The sequence below is a fragment of the Carassius gibelio genome, chromosome B23, assembly GCF_023724105.1.
Source record: "Carassius gibelio isolate Cgi1373 ecotype wild population from Czech Republic chromosome B23, carGib1.2-hapl.c, whole genome shotgun sequence".
NCBI classification, from domain to species: Eukaryota; Metazoa; Chordata; class Actinopteri; order Cypriniformes; family Cyprinidae; genus Carassius; species Carassius gibelio.
The window spans coordinates 7,281,791-7,302,635 of record NC_068418.1 but is presented as its reverse complement, the minus strand read 5'-3'; the positions used below and the strand labels follow the sequence as shown (position 1 = coordinate 7,302,635).

Genomic DNA, 20,845 nt, shown 5'->3' with positions numbered 1-20,845 from the left:
ATCATGTTTAAAATAATTCACATGAATAAAGCTTGCTGTTAATGACCCACTTTTAATACTTACTACATGAATGCATGTAACATTTAATTATACAACATCTTTAGAGGCTTCTTTTACGGTCTAAAATATAAAACCCTCAATAATGTTAATACATTTAGATTTATTAACATTTAAAGGAGTCATATGACGTTGCTAAAAAGAACATTATGTTGTGTATTTGGTGTTTATACGGTTTAAGGTTAAAAAGATATATATATATATCTATATATTTTTTTCATATAATGTACATTATTGTTGCTCCTCTATGCCCCTCATGTTGTTTTTTAACAATCTCATCATTCTGAAAAGCGCGGTGTGCTCTGATTGGCCAGCTATCCAGTGCATTGTGATTGGCTGAATGCCTCAAGCGTGTGACAGAAATATTATGTCACTTAACATACTGTGATGCCGTCTCCCAGTGCGATGAGGCAAAACCAATAAAATCCATTACAAATTAGGCATTTGTTGCATCCAGTGGGGACATAATTACTGATTATAATGACTTATACTGTGTTTTTACGTGTTGCGTAGCATTGCATATCATGTCTGCATTTGTGACTGGAGAAACAATATAAAAAATGTACTTACAGGCTGTGAGCCAGAAGTGCCAGACTGTCCTTGCAAAGTTGAAACTGTCCCACTTTATAGAAAAGGCTTTGAGCACAGACCCATTGTAGGCTATTCTGCAGGTTTAGGAAACCGTCCTCCATAAAATGCGTCACACACTGTGGGCTTGAGTGAGGAACAGCTGTCAGACTTGCGACGGGGTGGGCGGATTCAATGAAGGACCAGCCAGCAGGCTTGAAGCAACCACATGTGATGACCCGGGCTGGACTCGGAAAGCGCAAAATTGATGTATTTCCTCAGTGTCCAGCATGGATCAGCTCTAGGCATGATGAAGCAGATATCTACCACTTATCGAAGGCCAAACAAAGTAGTTTCGCTTTCAAAATGAAACACAGCGTCTCCATAACATGGCTGTGGCGGCAGCAACAATACTAGGAGAATAAAAGTTACGCCTTCTTTCTTTGCGTGAACATTTGGTCAGTGTTATACAAATTTGCTCACATTGTGATGTAGACATGTGGGGGTGTGTTAAAACGAGGCATTTTAGGAGGGTGTGGACAAGTCTTAACTTTTATGAAGTATACCTCTTTGGGTTTTAGACTTTAGTCTTTGCAACTTTACAGATCTTCTTTATGCACCATCTTACAAAACGACAAAACATTTATCAATACTCTAAATCTGGTTGGTGCCTAAAAGTATCAAACTCGATACCAGCATTAGTCAGAAATAGAGGAGGGTCTTCGTTTACCATTATGCCACATCCAGTGTAGACAATATCTCGGGAACTCTTTGATTTGTGTTGCATCGCTTGTGTCCAGTATAAGACAAGGAAAAGTCAACATTTCTCCTTGTAACTTGCACATGTATTGTACCTTATGTGCTGTGTAATGGCAGTGGAAATGGGTGGAACCAACTCCAGCTGCTCGGCTACAGATCTGCACTGTAATGTTCCCAACCTGCTGTGGGGAGCCACCTACACCTTCCCAATTACTGCTGTGAACTCATTCTGCAGAAGCGCACCCGGCAAAGCCTTCCAGATTCAGACAGGGGCAAACACACTCAAATGTTCTTGCTTTCCATTTTGAAATGTGGACTAGCTAGAACCCTGTCGTTTCAGTCTGCAGCTCCATGTGCCCTCTCCTCCATCACTGCACACACGGACTGTTACAGCAGCCATATCACAGTTAGCTGGAAGATGAATGAGGGATCTTTTTTCTATGTGGCCACAGCTGAAGGTCATGACCAAAGCTTTTTGATATGAAACGCAACAGCACTGGCACGTCCTATTTAAAATGTAATAGTAGTGTAACCTTTTCAATTTCTTTATTAAAGTAATGTAACTGATTACTTTTTCTAAATGTCTAATGAATGTTTATTTTCAAATGTTAATCATTTTCAAACATTACACCATGCAGGGTTAACCTTTACAGTAGTGCTCAACACTGTCAGACTTAGAAAATCCTTCATTACTAGAATTAAGATTATCAAAAATAGTTAATTAAAAAAATATAATAAATAAAAGCATTTACATCAATTCAGAATAGGAAAAATGCTTATTAGATAACCGTATCACCCTTATGAAAATTAACCATGGTTTTACTACAAATAAAACCAAAAAAACCATGGTTACTATAGTTAAACCATGGTAATCACAAATTAACCATGGTTTTGCTAAATTAACCATAGTTTAACCATGGTATTTGTAGTAAATCTGTGGTTATACAAATGGTAGTCAACACGCCAAAAAACCATGGGTTACTAGTTTTACTATAACAAAACCATGGTTATTTTTCGTAAGGGCAGTGTAGCTACTAAACTCCAGAAGCAACAATAGCATATTTACAGATGAAACTGACCTGCACTTGAAACCCTGAATAGTCGTTTAGTTTCTCTGCTCCAGCTGTGAGCTTCGAAGGTCCACTCCATTCTCTCTCTTGCATTGATGACTCTGAGTCTGATCCAGACCGTGTGGCGGAGGCGCGGAGAGCGCGCGAGCCGATGCATTGCATTTACGACTAACCGATTCATGATTTATTAGAGATTTAATTATCGAATGGCGGATTCGGAAATAATCGCTTTAGTACATTCGGCATGCAATTATCCAATAGTAATATTAAAATAGCGGTACAAATTGCTGCCAGGCCACTGGGAATGAATTCGAACCAAACAGTGTTTTCCGCATTGGAAAATATAGGGCGGTATGTCTCAGAATAGTGCAATTTGGGAAAGAAATCAATTAAATCTGAATGTGGATGTGTGTAAATATTCAAATGTAATTCTAATTTGTAATTCTAATAATTTCTTCTGCTCTACATAGTGCCCTGTGAGCCCCAGAACATGACTGTGAAAGTGCAGTGTGACACCAGAACTGCTACACTCTTCTGGGTGGAGGGCCGAGGTTCTCTGCAGTACTTCACAACGGCTCAAACTATAGGTGGGCACACATTTCACTACAACACCACGAACACGTCCTGTAGCATTCACAAACTGACTTGTGGGACACTGTACAATTTCAGTGCCCTGGCTTCAGATGGAACCTGCAACATCTCCCTCACTGTGCCAATCCAGAGAGGAGAAGGTATACAAACAGATATATCTGAGAATGTTACAGGATCTGTTTATCTGAAGATTATAAAACTAAAATTTGAAAACTGGTGGATGAGTAAAGAGGTCGATAATAAACAAATAAACTATCTTGAAGAAAGAAAGAAAGAAAGAAAGAAAGAAAGAAAGAAAGAAAGAAAGAAAGAAAGAAAGAAAGAAAACATGATGTAACCACAGAAGAGTCAAGTTTTAAATTGGAAAAATATAGAAACTCTTTGTTTATTTTTGAGCGTGATGCTAACGGTTAAATCAGATTCATTGATCCATCCTAAGCTAAGTGCTACCCCCAGACCCAAAAATTGGCTGAATGGATTCGAAAATGGTAAAACTCATCTCTTTTTTTTTAGAAGTGAAGATTTCCTTTAAGATCTGAAAATCGTCTAGTGTGGCCTAAGATAGACAGCAGGCAGAAGTTGTTTTTAATCAAATTCTGTTGCCTCTGCAGAAAAGCTGGCCGTCCCTGAGGTGAGGGTTGCTGTGATGGGACAGTCACTACAGATGGAGTGGTTTCAGGGTGTTGGGGGCGGAGTCCTACACTCTGATTGTATACGAGGACAACGAAGAACATCTGAAGGAGGTTGTGTCCGTGTACAGGACTGAGATTGCTACAGTTACTGACCTTGAACCTGCAACACTATACTGCATCATCGTGTCTGCCAAAAACCACAACATCCAGAGCACCTATTCCCAGCCTGTGCGTATCATTACTGATGCCTCTGAGTAAACAGCCTTCCTGTAGGGTGCACTGTACAGGACTGCAGATACAAAACAAACCAGTGGTGTTCTCTTAACTAGCATCTTCTCTTTCTTATATCAGCAAGAAATGCTTGCTGATAGCTGAAGCAATGCTTTGCTAAAGGCTGAATTCAGTTAAAGGGAGCCACCTAATGTCTAACTGAGGTATTTTTCTTTTCTTTTTCATTGCCTTTGTCCACTTTGGGACTTAGCTGTGATATATTTATTTAAACTTAAGGTTATCTGTAAGGTTTATAGCCTACTAATATATATTTTGAGGTCATGTTCTCCACACAAATGTTTTTTACAGTTGAGCATGGAGTGGACCCTTAAAAATATCATATACAATATCATATACAATATAATCCTGCATCTTAATTAGAAATGAGAAAATCATCCTTTTTATTTCTTTATTAATTAATATTTTATTGAAATATATTTGCTGATAACTATGCTTCTGTACACAGATGACCCTAAGACACTTAAAATACATCTGCTATCTTAAAATAGCCAATAGAGAGATAGTTTATGATCAGAATAATAACACATTATAATTGTTTAGATGTATGAAAGTAGATGCACTAGTCCGGGACCCACAGGTTTTGTCCTTTTAACCCCCAAAAGTGTTTTCTGTGAGCAATCCAAGATGTTAAAAGAACAGGAAATCTAAAACTAAGATTGGATGCTAATCAAACATATTATTTTTTACGATTATCATTGCATTAAAATTAGATTTCTGTTACAGGGGTAGTAAAATCTCAACAATACATTGTCCATAACAAAAATGTAACATATTCAACATTCCATTAAATATTCAACTAAAATAGCACACGGTCAACAAGAAAACCTATTGGTTTGTAGCAGCTGTTTCCAGATAAATGACATATTGCCAGATAAAAAAAACATGTTTTACCATATTAGTTCAAAAACCCAAAGAGACCTAATCAGGACATCCAATCAATAATAAATATATAGCTATACACTCACCTAAAGGATTATTAGGAACACCTGTTCAATTTCTCGTTAATGCAATTATCTAATCGACAAATCACATGGCAGTTGCTTCAATGCATTTAGGGGTATGGGTCCTGGTCAAGACAATCTCCTGAACTCCAATCTGAATGTCAGAATGGGAAAGAAAGGTGATTTAAGCAATTTTGAGCGTGGCATGGTTGTTGGTGCCAGACGGGCCGGTCTGAGTATTTCACAATCTGCTCAGTTATTGGGATTTTCACGGACAACCATTTCTAGGGTTTACAAAGAATGGTGTGAAAAGGTGAAAACATCCAGTATGAGGCAGTCCTGTGGGAGAAAATGCCTTGTTGATGCTAGAGGTCAGAGAAGAATGGGCCGACTGATTCAAGCTGATAGAAGAGCAACTTTGACTGAAATAACCACTCGTTACAACCAAGGTATACAGCAAAGCATTTGTGAAGCCATAACACACACAACCTTGAGGCGGATGGGCTACAACAGCAGAAGACCCCACCGGGTACCACTCATCTCCACTACAAATAGGAAAAATAGGCTACAATTTGCACGAGCTCACCAAAATTGCACAGTTGAAGACTGGAAAAATGTTGCCTGGTCTATTGGGTCTCGATTTCTGTTGAAACATTCAGATGGTAGAGTCAGAATTTGGATCTATGGATCTATCATGCCTTGTTACCACTGTGCAGGCTGGTGGTGTAATGGTGTGGGGGATGTTTTCTTGGCACACTTTAGGCCCTTTAGTGCCAATTGGGTATCGTTTAAATGCCACGGGCTGCCTGAGCATTGTTTCTGACCATGTTCATCCCTTTATGACCACCATGTACCCATCCTCTGATGGCTACTTCCAGCCGGATAATGCACCATGTCACAAAGCTTGAATCATTTCAAATTGGTTTCTTGAACATGACAATGAAATCACTGTCCTAAAATGGCCCCCACAGTCACCAGATCTCAACCCAATAGAGCATCTTTGGGATGTGGTGGAACAGGAGCTTCATGCCCTGGATGTGCATCCTATCAATATGGGCCAACATTTCCAAAGAATGCTTTCAGCACCTTGTTGAATAAATGCAACGTAGAATTAAGGCAGTTCTGAAGGCGAAAGGGGGTCAAACACAGTATTAGTATGGTGTTCCTAATAATACTTTAGGTGAGTGTATTTAGATATGCTGACACATAAAACATATCTGTTTTATATATTCATAAATTTACACAAATGTGTTGTGAATAAACAGATTATTAACTGATTGGTTAATTCAGTTATTGTTATTGCTGGTGTTCATTAGTGATGTAACAATGTATCAAATGTTTCTGCAAGGAAAAAGGGGGGAAAATAATATAATACATTAAATGGTGTGTCAGCTCTTCAGCACATGATTAATTCTATCAAACTCTGCACCGTTTGAGCTGAACCATTTACTGGATTATCAAGAACTTCATGGAGAGAAGTATGACTGCAGTGAAGTCTTCAGGACGTCCCAGAGTGTCCAGCAAGCACCAGGACCGTCTCCTCCTGAAGAGTCAGCTACAGAACCGGACCATCTCCTGCTGAGGAGTCAGCGATGTAACTGGACCGTCCTGCTGAGGAGTCAGCTACAGAACAGGACCTTCTCCTCCTGAGGAATAAGCTACAGAACAGGATCGTCTCCTCCTGAGGAATCAGCAACAGAACAGGACTGTCTCCTCCTGAGGAGTCAGCTACAGAACAGGACCGTCTCCTCCTGAGGAGTCAGCTACAGAACAGGACCGTCTCTTCCTGAGGAGTCAGCGACGGAACAGGACCGTCTCTTCCTGAGGAGTCAGCGACGGAACAGGACCGTCTCTTCCTGAGGAGTCAGCGACGGAACAGGACCGTCTCCTCCTGAGGAGTCAGCTACAGAACAGGACCGTCTCCTCCTGAGGAGTCAGCATCAGAACAAGACCGTCTCCTCCTGAGGAGTCAGCTACAGAACATGACCGTCTCCTCCTGAGGTGTCAGCAACAGAACATGACCGTCTCCTCCTGAGGTGTCAGCAACAGAACAAGACCGTCTCCTCCTGAGGAGTCAGCTACAGAACATGACCGTCTCCTCCTGAGGAGTCAGCTACAGAACAGAACCGTCTCTTCCTGAGGAGTCAGCGACGGAACAGGACCGTCTCCTCCTGAGGAGTCAGCGACGGAACAGGACCGTCTCCTCCTGAGGAGTCAGCGACGGAACAGGACCGTCTCCTCCTGAGGAGTCAGTGACGGAACAGAACCGTCTCTTCCTGAGGAGTCAGTGACGGAACAGGACCGTCTCCTCCTGAGGAGTCAGTGACGGAACAGGACCGTCTCCTCCTGAGGAGTCAGTGACGGAACAGAACCGTCTCTTCCTGAGGAGTCAGTGACGGAACAGGACCGTCTCCTCCTGAGGAGTCAGCTACAGAACAGGACCTTCTCCTCCTGAGGAATAAGCTACAGAACAGGATCGTCTCCTCCTGAGGAATCAGCAACAGAACAGGACCGTCTCCTCCTGAGGAGTCAGCTACAGAACAGGACCGTCTCCTCCTGAGGAGTCAGCTACGGAACAGGACCGTCTCTTCCTGAGGAGTCAGCGACGGAACAGGACCGTCTCTTCCTGAGGAGTCAGCGACGGAACAGGACCGTCTCTTCCTGAGGAGTCAGCGACGGAACAGGACCGTCTCCTCCTGAGGAGTCAGCGACGGAACAGGACCGTCTCCTCCTGAGGAGTCAGCTACAGAACAGGACCGTCTCCTCCTGAGGAGTCAGCATCAGAACAAGACCGTCTCCTCCTGAGGAGTCAGCTACAGAACATGACCGTCTCCTCCTGAGGTGTCAGCAACAGAACATGACCGTCTCCTCCTGAGGTGTCAGCAACAGAACAAGACCGTCTCCTCCTGAGGAGTCAGCTACAGAACATGACCGTCTCCTCCTGAGGAGTCAGCTACAGAACAGGACCGTCTCCTCCTGAGGAGTCAGCGACGGAACAGAACCGTCTCTTCCTGAGGAGTCAGCGACGGAACAGGACCGTCTCCTCCTGAGGAGTCAGTGACGGAACAGGACCGTCTCCTCCTGAGGAGTCAGTGACGGAACAGGACCGTCTCCTCCTGAGGAGTCAGCTACAGAACAGGACCGTCTCCTCCTGAGGAGTCAGCTACAGAACAGGACCGTCTCCTCCTGAGGAGTCAGCAACAGAACAGGACCGTCTCCTCCTGAGGAATCAGCAACACATAAATAGTTGCTAAATACATACAGAGCTGAGAATGGACTACTCAAAACTACCCTGAGTTAGCGGGGGAGTAACAACCATATGCCCCTGCAATGTTAGACAGGGAACAGGCCTGCAAGTGGCTCCAAAGGGTGACAGGGATTTGTCCTGCGCCCAGCCTAGGGGAGCGGGGGGGCTAAATTGCAAGCCAACCCACTTGAACCCATCGGTCGAGCGATTAGCTCAACGGGCTGAGTGGAGCCAGCTCTAGAGGCCCAAAAACATCTCTGTTCGGCAGGGTCTGACAAACTCTCACTTCGCAGAGCGAAAGATGGCCTAACCCTGCCAGACTGATCCTACCTCAGCTACCACCCTGCATTACTCTATCACCCCTGAATGCAGAGAAAGGGGCGGGCCTTGGCCAACAACTCCCATTTAAGGGAGGAGGCTGAAATCAAGGGGAGGAAGCCTAACACATAATGAATGTGGCAGCTATACTTAGCAACACGCCTCCAACATCCCTAGCATAGCCTAGGCCAGCTACAGAGGCGGCCCGGATGAGGGCCGACCTACAAGCATAGATCTACCTGAGGGCTCGGAGGAGCCACAGCCTACTTGATTGAGAGGCCGTGAAAACACTCAACCTACTGAAACCCAACAGAGCTCAGGGGAGCGAGTACTCAGGATACCAATGTCACAAACCGATAGGCAGGACATCTATCTGAAGATCTATCTGAAGCGCCAGCGTCAGTCTAAACCTAAAGCAAAAAAGTTTTTTTTTTTTTTTTTAGGAAGACCAACTACTCTACCCTCTGGGTGGCTAATAGCCCTGAGGCTAAACAGAAATGAGCGGTGGCCCACCACGCATATAAAATGTTATGACAGGAAGGCCATCACATACTCAGCACAGAAGCCAAATCTTCTTTGAGCTTCTTCCTAATTCGTTCTAGCCACCAACTGGGGGAGGCTTCAGGGCCATACTTTAACTGCTCCTCTAAGAATGACCCCCTAGGTCTATACAGGGAACAGGGTCTGTAGAGAAATACAATCAGTGTTAGTTATACACACCAAAAGTTCACCTGCGGCGTACGGAGTGAAGACTCGCCAGAGAGTTCTCAATGAATCTGGGGTCCACCACTTTTACATGCCTAAAAGAGGCGCTCACATCAACCAGTTGCTACGGTGGGCCATCAGAACATAGTTCTCATCATAAGGCCCATCCCCAGGGCTGGTGTAACGTAAACGCCTGGGGAGTCAAGAAGAGGGAGAGGGCTGGTAGAAAAAGGCCCTCCAGGGAGATCAAACCCTATTTCCGCTGAGCGTTGCAGCGCTTGCTGAATGACCTCCCTTAAGTCCCTCTTTTTGTGGGAGGCCCGCCTCCTCTGTGTCCTACTCCTCCATGGAGGGGGGGCACGAGAGGCGACACTAGACCTCTGGTCCTGCCTACGGTCCTCAGACCAAGACGGACCAGGTCCTCCCGCCTGCCTGGGCTGGGGCCCGGATCTCAGAGGTATACAGGTCTTAAATGCAGCTGAGCGCTCCTTCGCCTCCCTAAACTTTCCAACCACCGCCTCAACGGAGGTGCCAAAAAATTTAGCAGGCGAAACTGGTGAATCAGGGAGAAGGGATTTTTCTCTCTCCCTGATATCAGCCAAGTTGAGCCACAGATGCCTCTCTGTGGCCACCATCGCCTCCATCGATCGGCCGATCGCGGCAGCCGTCTGTTTAGTGGCCCGGAGGGACAAATCTGTTGTCCGGCGCAACTCAGCGACTGCCTCAGGGGACAGCCCTGCCCCCTGGTCAAGATCCTGCAGCAGGTCAGCTTGGTAGGCTTGGAGCACTGCCATGGTATGAAGGGCAGAACCAGCCTGACCTGCTGCCGTGTACGCTCTGCCATTCAAGCGAGCCGTGGCTTTAAGGGGCTTGGATGGCAGAGTCGGAGCTTTTAGTGTCGACACCCGCCCAGAAACGAGATAGTTCGCAAACGTCTCTTCAACGGGCGGCATCGACACATAACCATACTCACCGATCCCCTCAACATCAGCGAAGTTGCCCCGCTGATGTCGATGAATACGGGCAGAGTACGGTTTCTTCCATGCCCTCTCGATCTCTGAATGGAGATCAGGAAGGAATGGAAGGCTCTGCTGAGCTGGTGGTCTATGTTCAGGGAGAAACCAATCATCCAATCGACCGCGAACGATCTATCCCTGAGCGCGCCGCCATGGCAACTGAAGTTTGTCAGTGGCGCGCTCCATAACTTCCACCAGCTCTGCGTATACAGGGCAGGATGGCTGACGAGGTTGAGGATCTAAATCATCCTCCTCAGCCATCTCTTGCCCGGCCTGAAGAGCACTCGCTGCAGTATTAGTAGGAGAAAAGTCTCCGTCATCCACCTGCAGCTCCCTCTCGTCAGCCGATGACGCGTCGGAGAGGTTAACGCCCCTCTCGAGACTGTCAGCGAGCTCCATCTGGGAGCCCCATGAAGCGCGTCGCCGCTCTGCCTCGGCACGAGCGGGACCCGATCCGCGAGGACCAGACGCTGAACTCTCTTCCCTCGAGAAGAGAGCCCAACGAGACCGGAGCGTTCTCATAGGAAAACGCTCACAATTTGCACAGGACGCTCCCTCAAGAGCATCCTGTGCGTGCTCTTCACCCAAACAGTACACACACATCTCGTGAGTGTCACCCGGCGACAAATATCTTGGGCACGGGTCAGCACATTTCACAAAACTTTTAGGACTTGCCTTAGATGTGCGTTTCATTTCTTCGCTGTAAGCAGACGTTTAAATCAGACAAAACAGTCCCTGAAGACGAAAAGGATATTGTCATGGTTTCAAGGCGCCCTTTTTATATCCAGGTCGCACGCTCATCATTCAAGCTGATGATTCACGGCTGTCGCCGGTCAGCATGATTGCTGTGAGTTGATATTTGATTTCAGACACCTGTCACACCTGAGGCGTTCCCCATAGCGTCGTTGACGTATTGTCGAAGTTCCCTTCGAAAGGGAACTACTGATTGGCCAAAATGCTTCAGCTTTCCGGCTTATTGAATCTTAGAATATTGAATTTCATGTTCTGAATTTCATATTCATCTTGAAAACTTGAAGCTGTATTTTAAAAACTTGATATTTGCAGTCTAAGATTTCAGAAAAAAATGTTGAAAATAGTACATAAAGACTCCGGATCCCCGATTTCAGGAGTCACCATGGAAACTCAGGGAGAGAAAAAAGCGAGCTACATACTTCGGTGAAACTGAGTTGGAGGTTTTAATACTTGCTTATGAAGACTATAAGCCCATTATAACTAAAAAGCAATACTGCTGCATCATCAAAAGTAAGAGAGTTGGCTTGGCAAAAAATAACGGGCAGAGTAAATGCGTGAGTTTATAAAATTATAAATGGGCTATTTTCCCCTTTCACTGTGACGCAAAAATTATTTGGGGCATGTAAAAATAGACAAGTATTTACTTGTTGGCTTCCATACATTTCTTAATATTATAGTAATGCACATAATTGGCTAGTAATATGTTGGCTTCTTGTTTTATTAGGTGTAATATTTCTGGAGCCAGAAGAAGTGTGAGCTAAAGTAAAATGAAACACAAAAACATTCTCCATCAAGGTAATATTTTCTAACCTTACTAAACTTGTTACTGACGCCATGTTATTTAGTATTTAATGTGATTTAGTTTTCTATCTAGCCAATAGAAAGAAGACTGAAGCCCGTAAAACAGGTGGGGGTCCACCTCCACCTTACTTCACCCTTAATAAAGGGCGACCTGTGGTCGATGGGATTCCAGGGGGAAGTTCGTCAGACACCTCTACCAAAACAAGTGGCTTAGTAAAATGTGTACCATATTAATAATTGATTTATTGATGCTTTCACTGTTTTTGTCAGTGTTTTTATAAAGAAAATCATCAACACTGTCACCATTTTAAAAGGTTCACTTGTGCAGTATGCATGCTGCTTTGACTACATATGCTGTATACTGTAATCTTATTACTAGTACTCTTAGATGTTCCTAATGTCCTTCTTTATTAGGTGTATTTGTTTAAGAATATACATTGAGTATTGAACATTCATGATTATCTTATTGGTTTAATTATCTGGCAGTTGCTGATGGCCACATTGTATTATTGGATCCTCCTGCAACACAACACTCTGTCACAGTTTTAAGTGATTATTGTCTTTAGGATTCTGTTTGCTAGACCAAGCATCCTTTAACATAAACATTTGGTCTGTGTTTGTAATACAGACTTTATCAGTCATGTTTAATTATTCTGTCTTTCTAGTTTCCTGCCAAAGAGCTGTATAAGGTCCACCTTCAAAAACAAATCAGAAAAAGTGACATGGAGATGGACCTTATAAAGCTTCAAATGGAGGAGAGAAGGCTTAACCTAAAAAAGGCCAGACTTGAAATTGAATTGCTGGAGCACCAGCTTAAGATGGGAAACAGTACGTGAACATTAATCTGTCTTTTGTTGTTGAATGAAATCTGAAGCAATAAATACAAAAGTATTTTGTTACAGGAAATAAAGAAACAATGAACAACACTTGACTGTTAACTGGTTTTCATTAAAGTGATTTTGGCAAATCATGTCTCGTACCACCCTGCCATCTCTTTGGTCTACTGGGTTCTCTGGGGGATCCTCTTGGCGATCTTCATCAAGAGAAAGGGGGGCCCTCTCACCTCTCAGTGTGGCAATGTTGTTACGAACAACACAAGCAGCTGTGATGTCACATGACCTTTCTGGGCTGATCCTGAGCTCACGCAGGCACTGAAACCTGCCTTCAGGATGCCTATGGTCATTTCCACCTTGACCCGTGTTCTGCTGTGGGCCAGGCTGAATTGTGCCTGTGGTCCAGGTTCAGGGTAGGGTGTCATCATGTAGGGCAGAAAACCCTCTGTCCCCCAGCAAGTATACAATTGATGTTTCCTATAAAGGTAGTTAAAGTGTATAATTGCATAAAAATAAAATAAAATAAAAAACACTTACCCTGTTGAAATTTGTGGCACAATGATGACTCCCTAACCATTCTGGCATAATGTACAAATCCTGGCCATTTGACTTCAACATTACTTATGAGGTGGGTTGCATCACATACTATTACCTAGTTAGTGGGGACCAGTAATGAGTGTGATTTAATGGTTTAAACACCCAAACATTTAGCACCCAAAAAATCTATTGTCACCTGCACATTCATGCTATGGATTGACTTCCTATTAACATCTCCTTCATTGACTGAAGGAGCTTTATGAAAATGTGGGTTCCGTCAATGCACCCAATTGCATTTGGGAACCCTGAAATTAAAAGTTGTATCATTAGAAACATTTACAATTATTGTGACTGTATGCAGAATGGATAGATTAAGTAGTGCTATGTAACTAAAATGGTCTGTCATAGAATATCATGGAACGGACAAACCCGCCACTCTGTGGAATTCCTCTTTAATGACCTTCAGTGGTTTATGGCAAGGACTGGCCAAAAGTTTGTGTTTATATATATATATATATATATATATATATATATATATATATATATATATATATATATATATATATATAAACTAAGGGCAATGCACAAAATGTGGATTCTTTTGAGGAACGGTAACGCTCCCGCAAATATTCATATGGATACGAAAACATATCGATAGGGTCGAATCACCCTCTCACGGCGGAAAGGATTGGATTTCGTATTATCTGTGCTTCCACATCCACTGGATCGTCTTCAAAAGGGCACGCCATGCTCCGTCACATCTCTGAAACAAACTTACCCTGGAACATAACCTTCTCTGGACTGGAGAGTGAGTTCATGACTACTATGATACCCTTTATGGAACCGAAACTTGAGGTTATCCGCTTACTTAACGTACTTTTAAACATACCCTGGTATGTTACATAACCTGCTTTCTGGAATACACCCGTTTTAATAATAATAACATATTTATGCAACTTTATAAATATCAGTGCCTCCTTAAAACATGCTTTCTTTAACATATATTGCCTCAGAAGAATGCCTTCCACAAGCTGTTACAAAATGCATAACTTGTAGAGGTATACAACAGCATACTCTTTCGGAGTCCTGTAAAAGTAATACCAAAATAACCCCAGCGTCATGACGCTCGAATATGCGCGGTGACGTCATCGGCGCGCGTCCCGGCCGGATAGAGCTTTTTTGGACAGGACAAACGGTGATGATTGTGTATATACAGCAGTGTTTTAAAGTGATCCGTTTCAACGTAAAATCGGACAAGTGAAAGAAACAGGCGAGAGGAGTCAGTGAGTAACGAGGGGAGTTAATTGACATAGCTTGCGGGTAAGTGAGTGGTTTGTTTATCTAGACTGAAGGTAGCGTTAGAAAGTTTAGCTTGCTAACAGGCTAAACTAATCAGAAAATAATAAAGTAAATCAAAGTTAAACATCTACAAAATAAAGACCTAAATACCACTACCATAATCCCGCTGACACTCATTAACTTAATTCTGTACTGTATGAAGTGTCATGAAGTTTTTGTCTCTTTAATGTTTTCAGTTCTGTCAAATGTCTGTTTATCAACTTATTGTTTTGTAAACACTAAAACCATTGTGTGTTGGGATAGCTTTAACAGTAAGTTTAATTAAATGCTAAAGGTTCTGGCTGTCTTTTTGGTTTATGGTTCAGTGTGGTTTCACTGTACAAAGACCCGTAGAAGAGTAGCAGAGTTAAGTGGGCCAGTTTTGTTTATGCTGACTAGGAAAGCTGTGTTGGATAAAATCAAGACTGCATTAAAGCTAGAGGAAGTCTGCCAGGAATTCAAGAAGGGCTTTCAGTATTAAATTAAAGCTTTTTCAGTGTGCACTACATAGTTAAGAAAAATCTATGAGATATGACACCCTCTATGGATTTCCACCTTGTATTTAAACATTTTAAAATGTGTCCTTTTGCTGTCTTTGTGCCTGTTGATGTCTGTTGGCCATTACATTAATGACTTAGTTTGCCAGCTGTGCAAACAAACCACCTACTAATCAGTGTTGATAATATGTAGTTTTGCACATCCCTGGTAATGTCTGTTTGCCAAATGAATTTTCATAATATGATAAAAAACTTTTAAGATTTACAATATTACAAGTTGATGCCTCTAATATTTTTCTGTTAAAATCAATTCACACAGCCTGCATGTTGGAGAATCTTATCTCATTTTTTCTTTCATTTTTTTTATAGTGGTTGAGACTCCTGCTCTTTCGCGTCTTGCTGCTGTCATCTTAAATAATGGAGGAGCCTCATGTTCATTGCATGTCCTGCATAAGCAGAAGATGCATGGTCAAACCTGAACCCGGCACTTCCTGTGACCTCATCAGCTGCCCTCTTGTGTGTGGTGCTGTCTTCCACAGCTGCAAGGCAGTTGAACACAAGCTGCTGTGCCCACTTGAAAGGGTGCCATGTCTTAACCAAAGCATTGGATGCCCTTTTACACTGGCCCGTGGCCAGATGGCAGAGCACCTTGAGGTGTGTCCTGCAGGTGTGGTGTGCTGCTCTATGGAGTGGAATAGGTGGCCAGTGAACGACGAGGATTATCGTTCGTATGAGAGACTGAGTCAAGAAGCAAATGATGTGGAGCAGCTTGACATGGCGCTTGCCCTCCAGGACCAGCGCACCATGTTAGCGTCACTCAAACTCGTCTCTCTGGCACCAACTAGTAGCCCGGAGAAAAGGACTCAGGCGGCAGGACAAAACAAAAAGCCTGGCCTAGTCTCAGTTGCTCAGGCTCCATGTGTGCAGGTGGAGAGTGTTGAGATGGAGCCTACGGCTGGCTGCTCAAAAGAAAAGATTTCCAATGGGATTAACGGTATTAAAGAAGAACATTACGGTGAGCTCTACCAAACCACAGTAGAGACAACCAAAAGCCTGTCTGCAGCTCTCAACGTCCTGATCCACCTTAATTCTTCAGAAACAGACGGTACAGACACTAATGCATCAGCTGGACTTACAGAACGCAATGGGGAACTGCATGAAAAAGTGAGGATGAGAGAGGATGCCGGGTTCAGCTGTGATAAAATAGCTAGCGAAGTCAATGGCCTAAAGGAGGAGCTACAGCCTCAACAGCACCAGAAACTCATGGAGCTTGGCAGGAGCTTGGCCTCTGCTCTCGGTGCATTAGGAGATGCTGTCAAAAGCACTAAAACAATTAATGGTTCAATAGTAAATGACAATGGTATGCTCATTCAGTCAGAATCTTTGGAGTCTGCAGATGTTGATATGAAGGATGTTACAGCAGTGGTTAATGGTGAGCTTGGGGCTGTTGGGGGATTTGATGGTGGAGAACCCACTTTAGATGCTCTTGCTCATGAGGCAACAGGTGAGTGTCAACCAGTCATGTTGGAAGACATCGATAGACAAGGGTTCTGTAATGGCTCTCATAGTATTGTAGATGACTTAATGGAATCAACCACCGAACACCCTCAAATCCCAGAGTCTCAAGGTTCTTGGGAGTTTATTGGTCCTTTAATTCCCCATAGGCCAGAGATCAGACAAGATCAACATGCTTTCTTGATTCAGGAGGCCTCTGGATCACAAGCTCCATTACTGCAGCAACCTATACATGCTCAAACTCTGACCGTCCAGAGAGACAGTGCTGTACCAACGATGGCATTAGACTTTGAAGACAGAGCTTTTGAGAGGAAACTCCAAAACCTTCAGTTCCTGCGCAACTTTATGCCACTTGCTCTTAATGGACGGAAGGGGTCGTTTACAGAAGTCTTTCCTCACAGAAATCCACATTGCAAAATGGAGGACAAAGCTGTAGACACATCGGATTTGAATCCGGAGCCAATGGATGACCCAATGGGACTTGGGGAAATTGACTTTACGGCAGCCGCTCTTCTGTTCTGCTTAGAAGAGTCGCCACGAGCTCGGAGGATATCGGACACAGTCTATGGGTTTGGGGGCTCACGTGTTGACTTCGGCACCCAGACGTTTAGTTTCCCCGCTGCCATCTTGGCAACAAGTACGATGGTTGGCGAGGTTGCATCAGCTTCCGCTTGCGATCGAGCCGCTCCACGCCTTTCACAACCAAGTCCGTTTTGCACTCTACGGCTTGATCTTACCTTGGAGCAGCTAGTTCCTCGCCCAAGCTGGGCCCCACGCGAGGGCTCCATGTTTACCTTTGAGTGTGGCCAGCTCTTCCGTCGAGAAGAGTTCCTCTCGCATGTTCGCAATGTTCATGGAGATATCCATTCTGGACTCAATAGCTGGATGGAGCACCGTTGTCCTTTAGCGTATTATGGCTGCACATACTCCCAACGCAGATTCTGCCCATCCTCTCAGGGCTCAAAAGTTGTTCACGACCGCCACCTCAGGTCCTTCGGGGTGCAACCCATCTCGGAACCTGTGACTCAACCCAAGTGTGATCACCTTAGTGGATTGCCATTTGAAGTACTTCAACATGTAGCCCGGTTTTTGGATGGCTTTAGCCTATGTCAGCTGTCGATGGTGTCCCGTACAATGAGGGATGTTTGCGCCAGTCTGCTGCAGACTCGTGGCATGGTGGTGGTACAATGGGAAAAGAAGCAATATTTGGATGGAAGACAATCCTGGCAGATAAAAGACAAGGTACAGTATGTCTAAAGAGTAGCAGCATGCTATTGTTAAACCAAGGGTGCATCTCAATCAGCTCCTGAGCTCGTACATCAGTATATTGTGAATAAAACTGTGAATAACAACTACTGGTAAGGGCCCTTGCTCACTACACATGGGGACAGTGATTACTTGATTTCCAGTGACATGACTATGTACAATGTAAACATACATCATTGTGGAATATCACCGCTGATATTAATCAACAACAGGCAGAACCCCCACTTTTTAATATTAGTTTTATGCTCCTTAAACACATTGTTCGATTACAATGTACTATTATTTTCTATTATGTCATTGAAAAATTTCAGCCAAATTTGAACTATAAATGTTAACTAGATGTGTTTACCACCTGTCTAGCGATATGTGTTTATGCTAAAATATACAAACAAAAGAAAGGTTTGTCTTGTCAAAACTTCTATTGTGTCTCAATATATAGTTATTGCATTGGCTCAGGCATTTTATGTTTCATTCTTCGTTAAGTGTGACAATTTCTGGTAAAGGGGCATAGTGAGCATTGGTGCTCCCTGTTTTATTTTGCTGTCTATTGTGGGATTTTTCAGGGAGTGAAAATCACAGTGCACATGACTACTGAACTAGGGAGCTGATTGAGACACACCCCAAGTGTGCCCAACACATGTCCTGAAAAGTGAAGCCAAAACATTTTGCCCCTAGCCCCTAGTGGCTGGCTGCAGTATAGGTTATAAACCCTGGCCTTCATGTAAACTAATTGGACATTACCAACAAAAAATAAAATCTAATTACACTTCAAAATTATTATTTCCCAAAGATGGTTTCTGTCATTTTAGCTACTTAGTATTACAATGATGTATGTTCAAGTGTTTGTTATTCTAATACGATTTTGGCTTCATTTTTCAACAGTGGAAGGAAATAGAGACACCTATTCCATATATATATATATATATATATATATATATATATATGAATAATTTTTATGTAATATTTTTTTTTATGTGTTAAACAGTTTGTTTATTTCTTTCTGACTGTACTCTTTTTCCAAACGCAGTGAATGAAACCATCTAAACGGATAACACGTGTTACCATAAACTTATGTTAAGCTGTAAATTAAGTAACTGCTTTGTTTTCCTGCAGGTTTGGCGTTTCAGCACAGCTTTTAGCCCAGTTAACCGCTGGGAGTTTGCGGACATCTCTAGCATGGCAGACCATCTGAAACATTGCCCATACAATGAAGTCCTCCGGCAGGTGGAGGCGGTTCCACTGCCCTGCATGTGCACGACCAGAGAGCTAACACGAGACGGCAGATCGCTTCGGTCGGTTCTCAAACCAGTATCATAACACTACGAAAAACTTAGTTTGCAAAACAGAACTAAAACACTTCAATATCTAACCTCTTCGATCTACAGTATAATATCACTGTGTAAATAAAAGAAAACTAAATATTTTTTTGTTTTGATGCTAAGATTATTTTTTTAATAATATAACAAAGATTAATTTGGTCTGAAGGTGTGTGATGCTAATGGTTTCTTTGACACAGACCCATGCTTTCTTTATCAAGACCAAGGACTGGTTTAAAGGAGAATAAACAAGGCTTGATTCAGTGGGATTTTATGATCCTTAACCTGACAAACAGCACTTGATTTATTAGTTTTAACACCGCAAGATAATCTCTGTAAAGATGATCAGAAAATGACTTCTGGTTCTTGTCAGTACATAGCCACAATATAGTATATATTTGCATGGTTTGGTTAAGATACTTTTTGAAAAAGGACACCTTCTTTGATTATTTTTGGATGATTCAGTCTTGCTTCATTTTATGGTGACATTGCAGACAGGTGCACTTCCCCCTGTCCCGGGAACAGCTGTCAGGCTTAAGATTTCAAGGGCTTGGATTTATATTGGGCTTCAGAGTAAGAGAGCTGTTCTTCCTTTCACATTATCATAGAAAAGGAGGTTTCCATTTACAGCAGTTTTACAATTGCCACACTCCTAAAGACTTAATCCAGAAATGGCACCAATGGATTTCAGTCAAATGTCTTTGTTTGGACGCTTTCTTTGTACTGAAGCATATGCACTAAAACACCTTGAACTTGTTTAAATTCATTTTCTCCAGTACTATATCATTCAATATCAGCATGCCGACCATATATCAGCATTTAAAGTCAATATTTGCACTTTACTGAATCTTGTGGCTGTCTGCACTCTGATCCTCACTAACCTGAAGTAAACAGATGCTCTGCTATTGTGTTTCCTATTGAGTGAGCAGGAAAAGCTTAGCTAACAATATATTTGAGTACAAAGAACCTGCTCTATAACTTGCGTATGTGATGTGTGACATGTCTTTACCTGTCTGCATTTAAATGTGTGCTGTGGGAATTTGTGGAGGCTAATATTTGAAGGTGTGATCTGCAGCTAATGGGAACACCACAGAACTGTTTCTTTTAACCTTCATGGTTCATGGAAAGCTATGCAGCATTTTCGTGTTAGGAGCTGTTTTAGGCTTCTCAAATTGTGTGTCACCCAAGTTTGTGTGTTCATTTCCATGTAATCAAATTGAAGTGTTTTTTTTTTTTTTTTGTGTGTGTGTGTGTGTTTTTTTTGGTAATGCAGTCCATATATTGTATTACTCAAGCCATGTTATATGAAGTCTGTTTTTTGGATCTTAGTTTGTTTGTTCATGATATAAGCAGGTGAATTGCCAGTACAGCCGTTGATTGGAGTTGCATGTGGTTTTTGACTTAAATGAATTAAAAATAGCTATATATTTTATTATCTTTATTTTGGCTCGGTGTTATTTTATTAAGTTTTAATTGTATGAATTGCTTTCTTCATCCATACGTTAAACAGGTTTATACTACAGTTAAACTCGGTCAGTACATTCATCAGTACACAACCATATTGCAAAACCATCAAAATTATGAAATTACATTTATGTATTTAAGTTCTACTTAAGTATGCAAAACTGCACTCGTGTTCCAGTATCACATTTAATTACATGCAAAGTAAAATACATTTTTATTTGCCTGTAAACCTCACAAACAGGTAGATTTGAATATTCTAGGTCAGAGTTTTGTGTGATAGAGAGTCCATTCAAGGGTTTATAACTAAGTGACAGTATTTTATAATCAATGT

General features: G+C 42.7%; 1 protein-coding gene across 1 annotated transcript; it reads left to right on the top strand.

The window, feature by feature from the left end:
* The first annotated feature begins 14,258 nt into the window (after nt 1-14,258).
* fbxo30b (F-box protein 30b) lies at nt 14,259-20,491 on the top strand. The gene is made up of 3 exons (XM_052595116.1): nt 14,259-14,438; nt 15,323-17,710; nt 18,848-20,491. Exons 2-3 carry the CDS (start codon nt 15,371-15,373, stop codon nt 19,049-19,051), a joined length of 2,544 nt encoding a protein of 847 aa, XP_052451076.1. The 5' UTR covers nt 14,259-14,438; nt 15,323-15,370; the 3' UTR covers nt 19,052-20,491.
* Nucleotides 20,492-20,845: the final 354 nt, after the last annotated feature.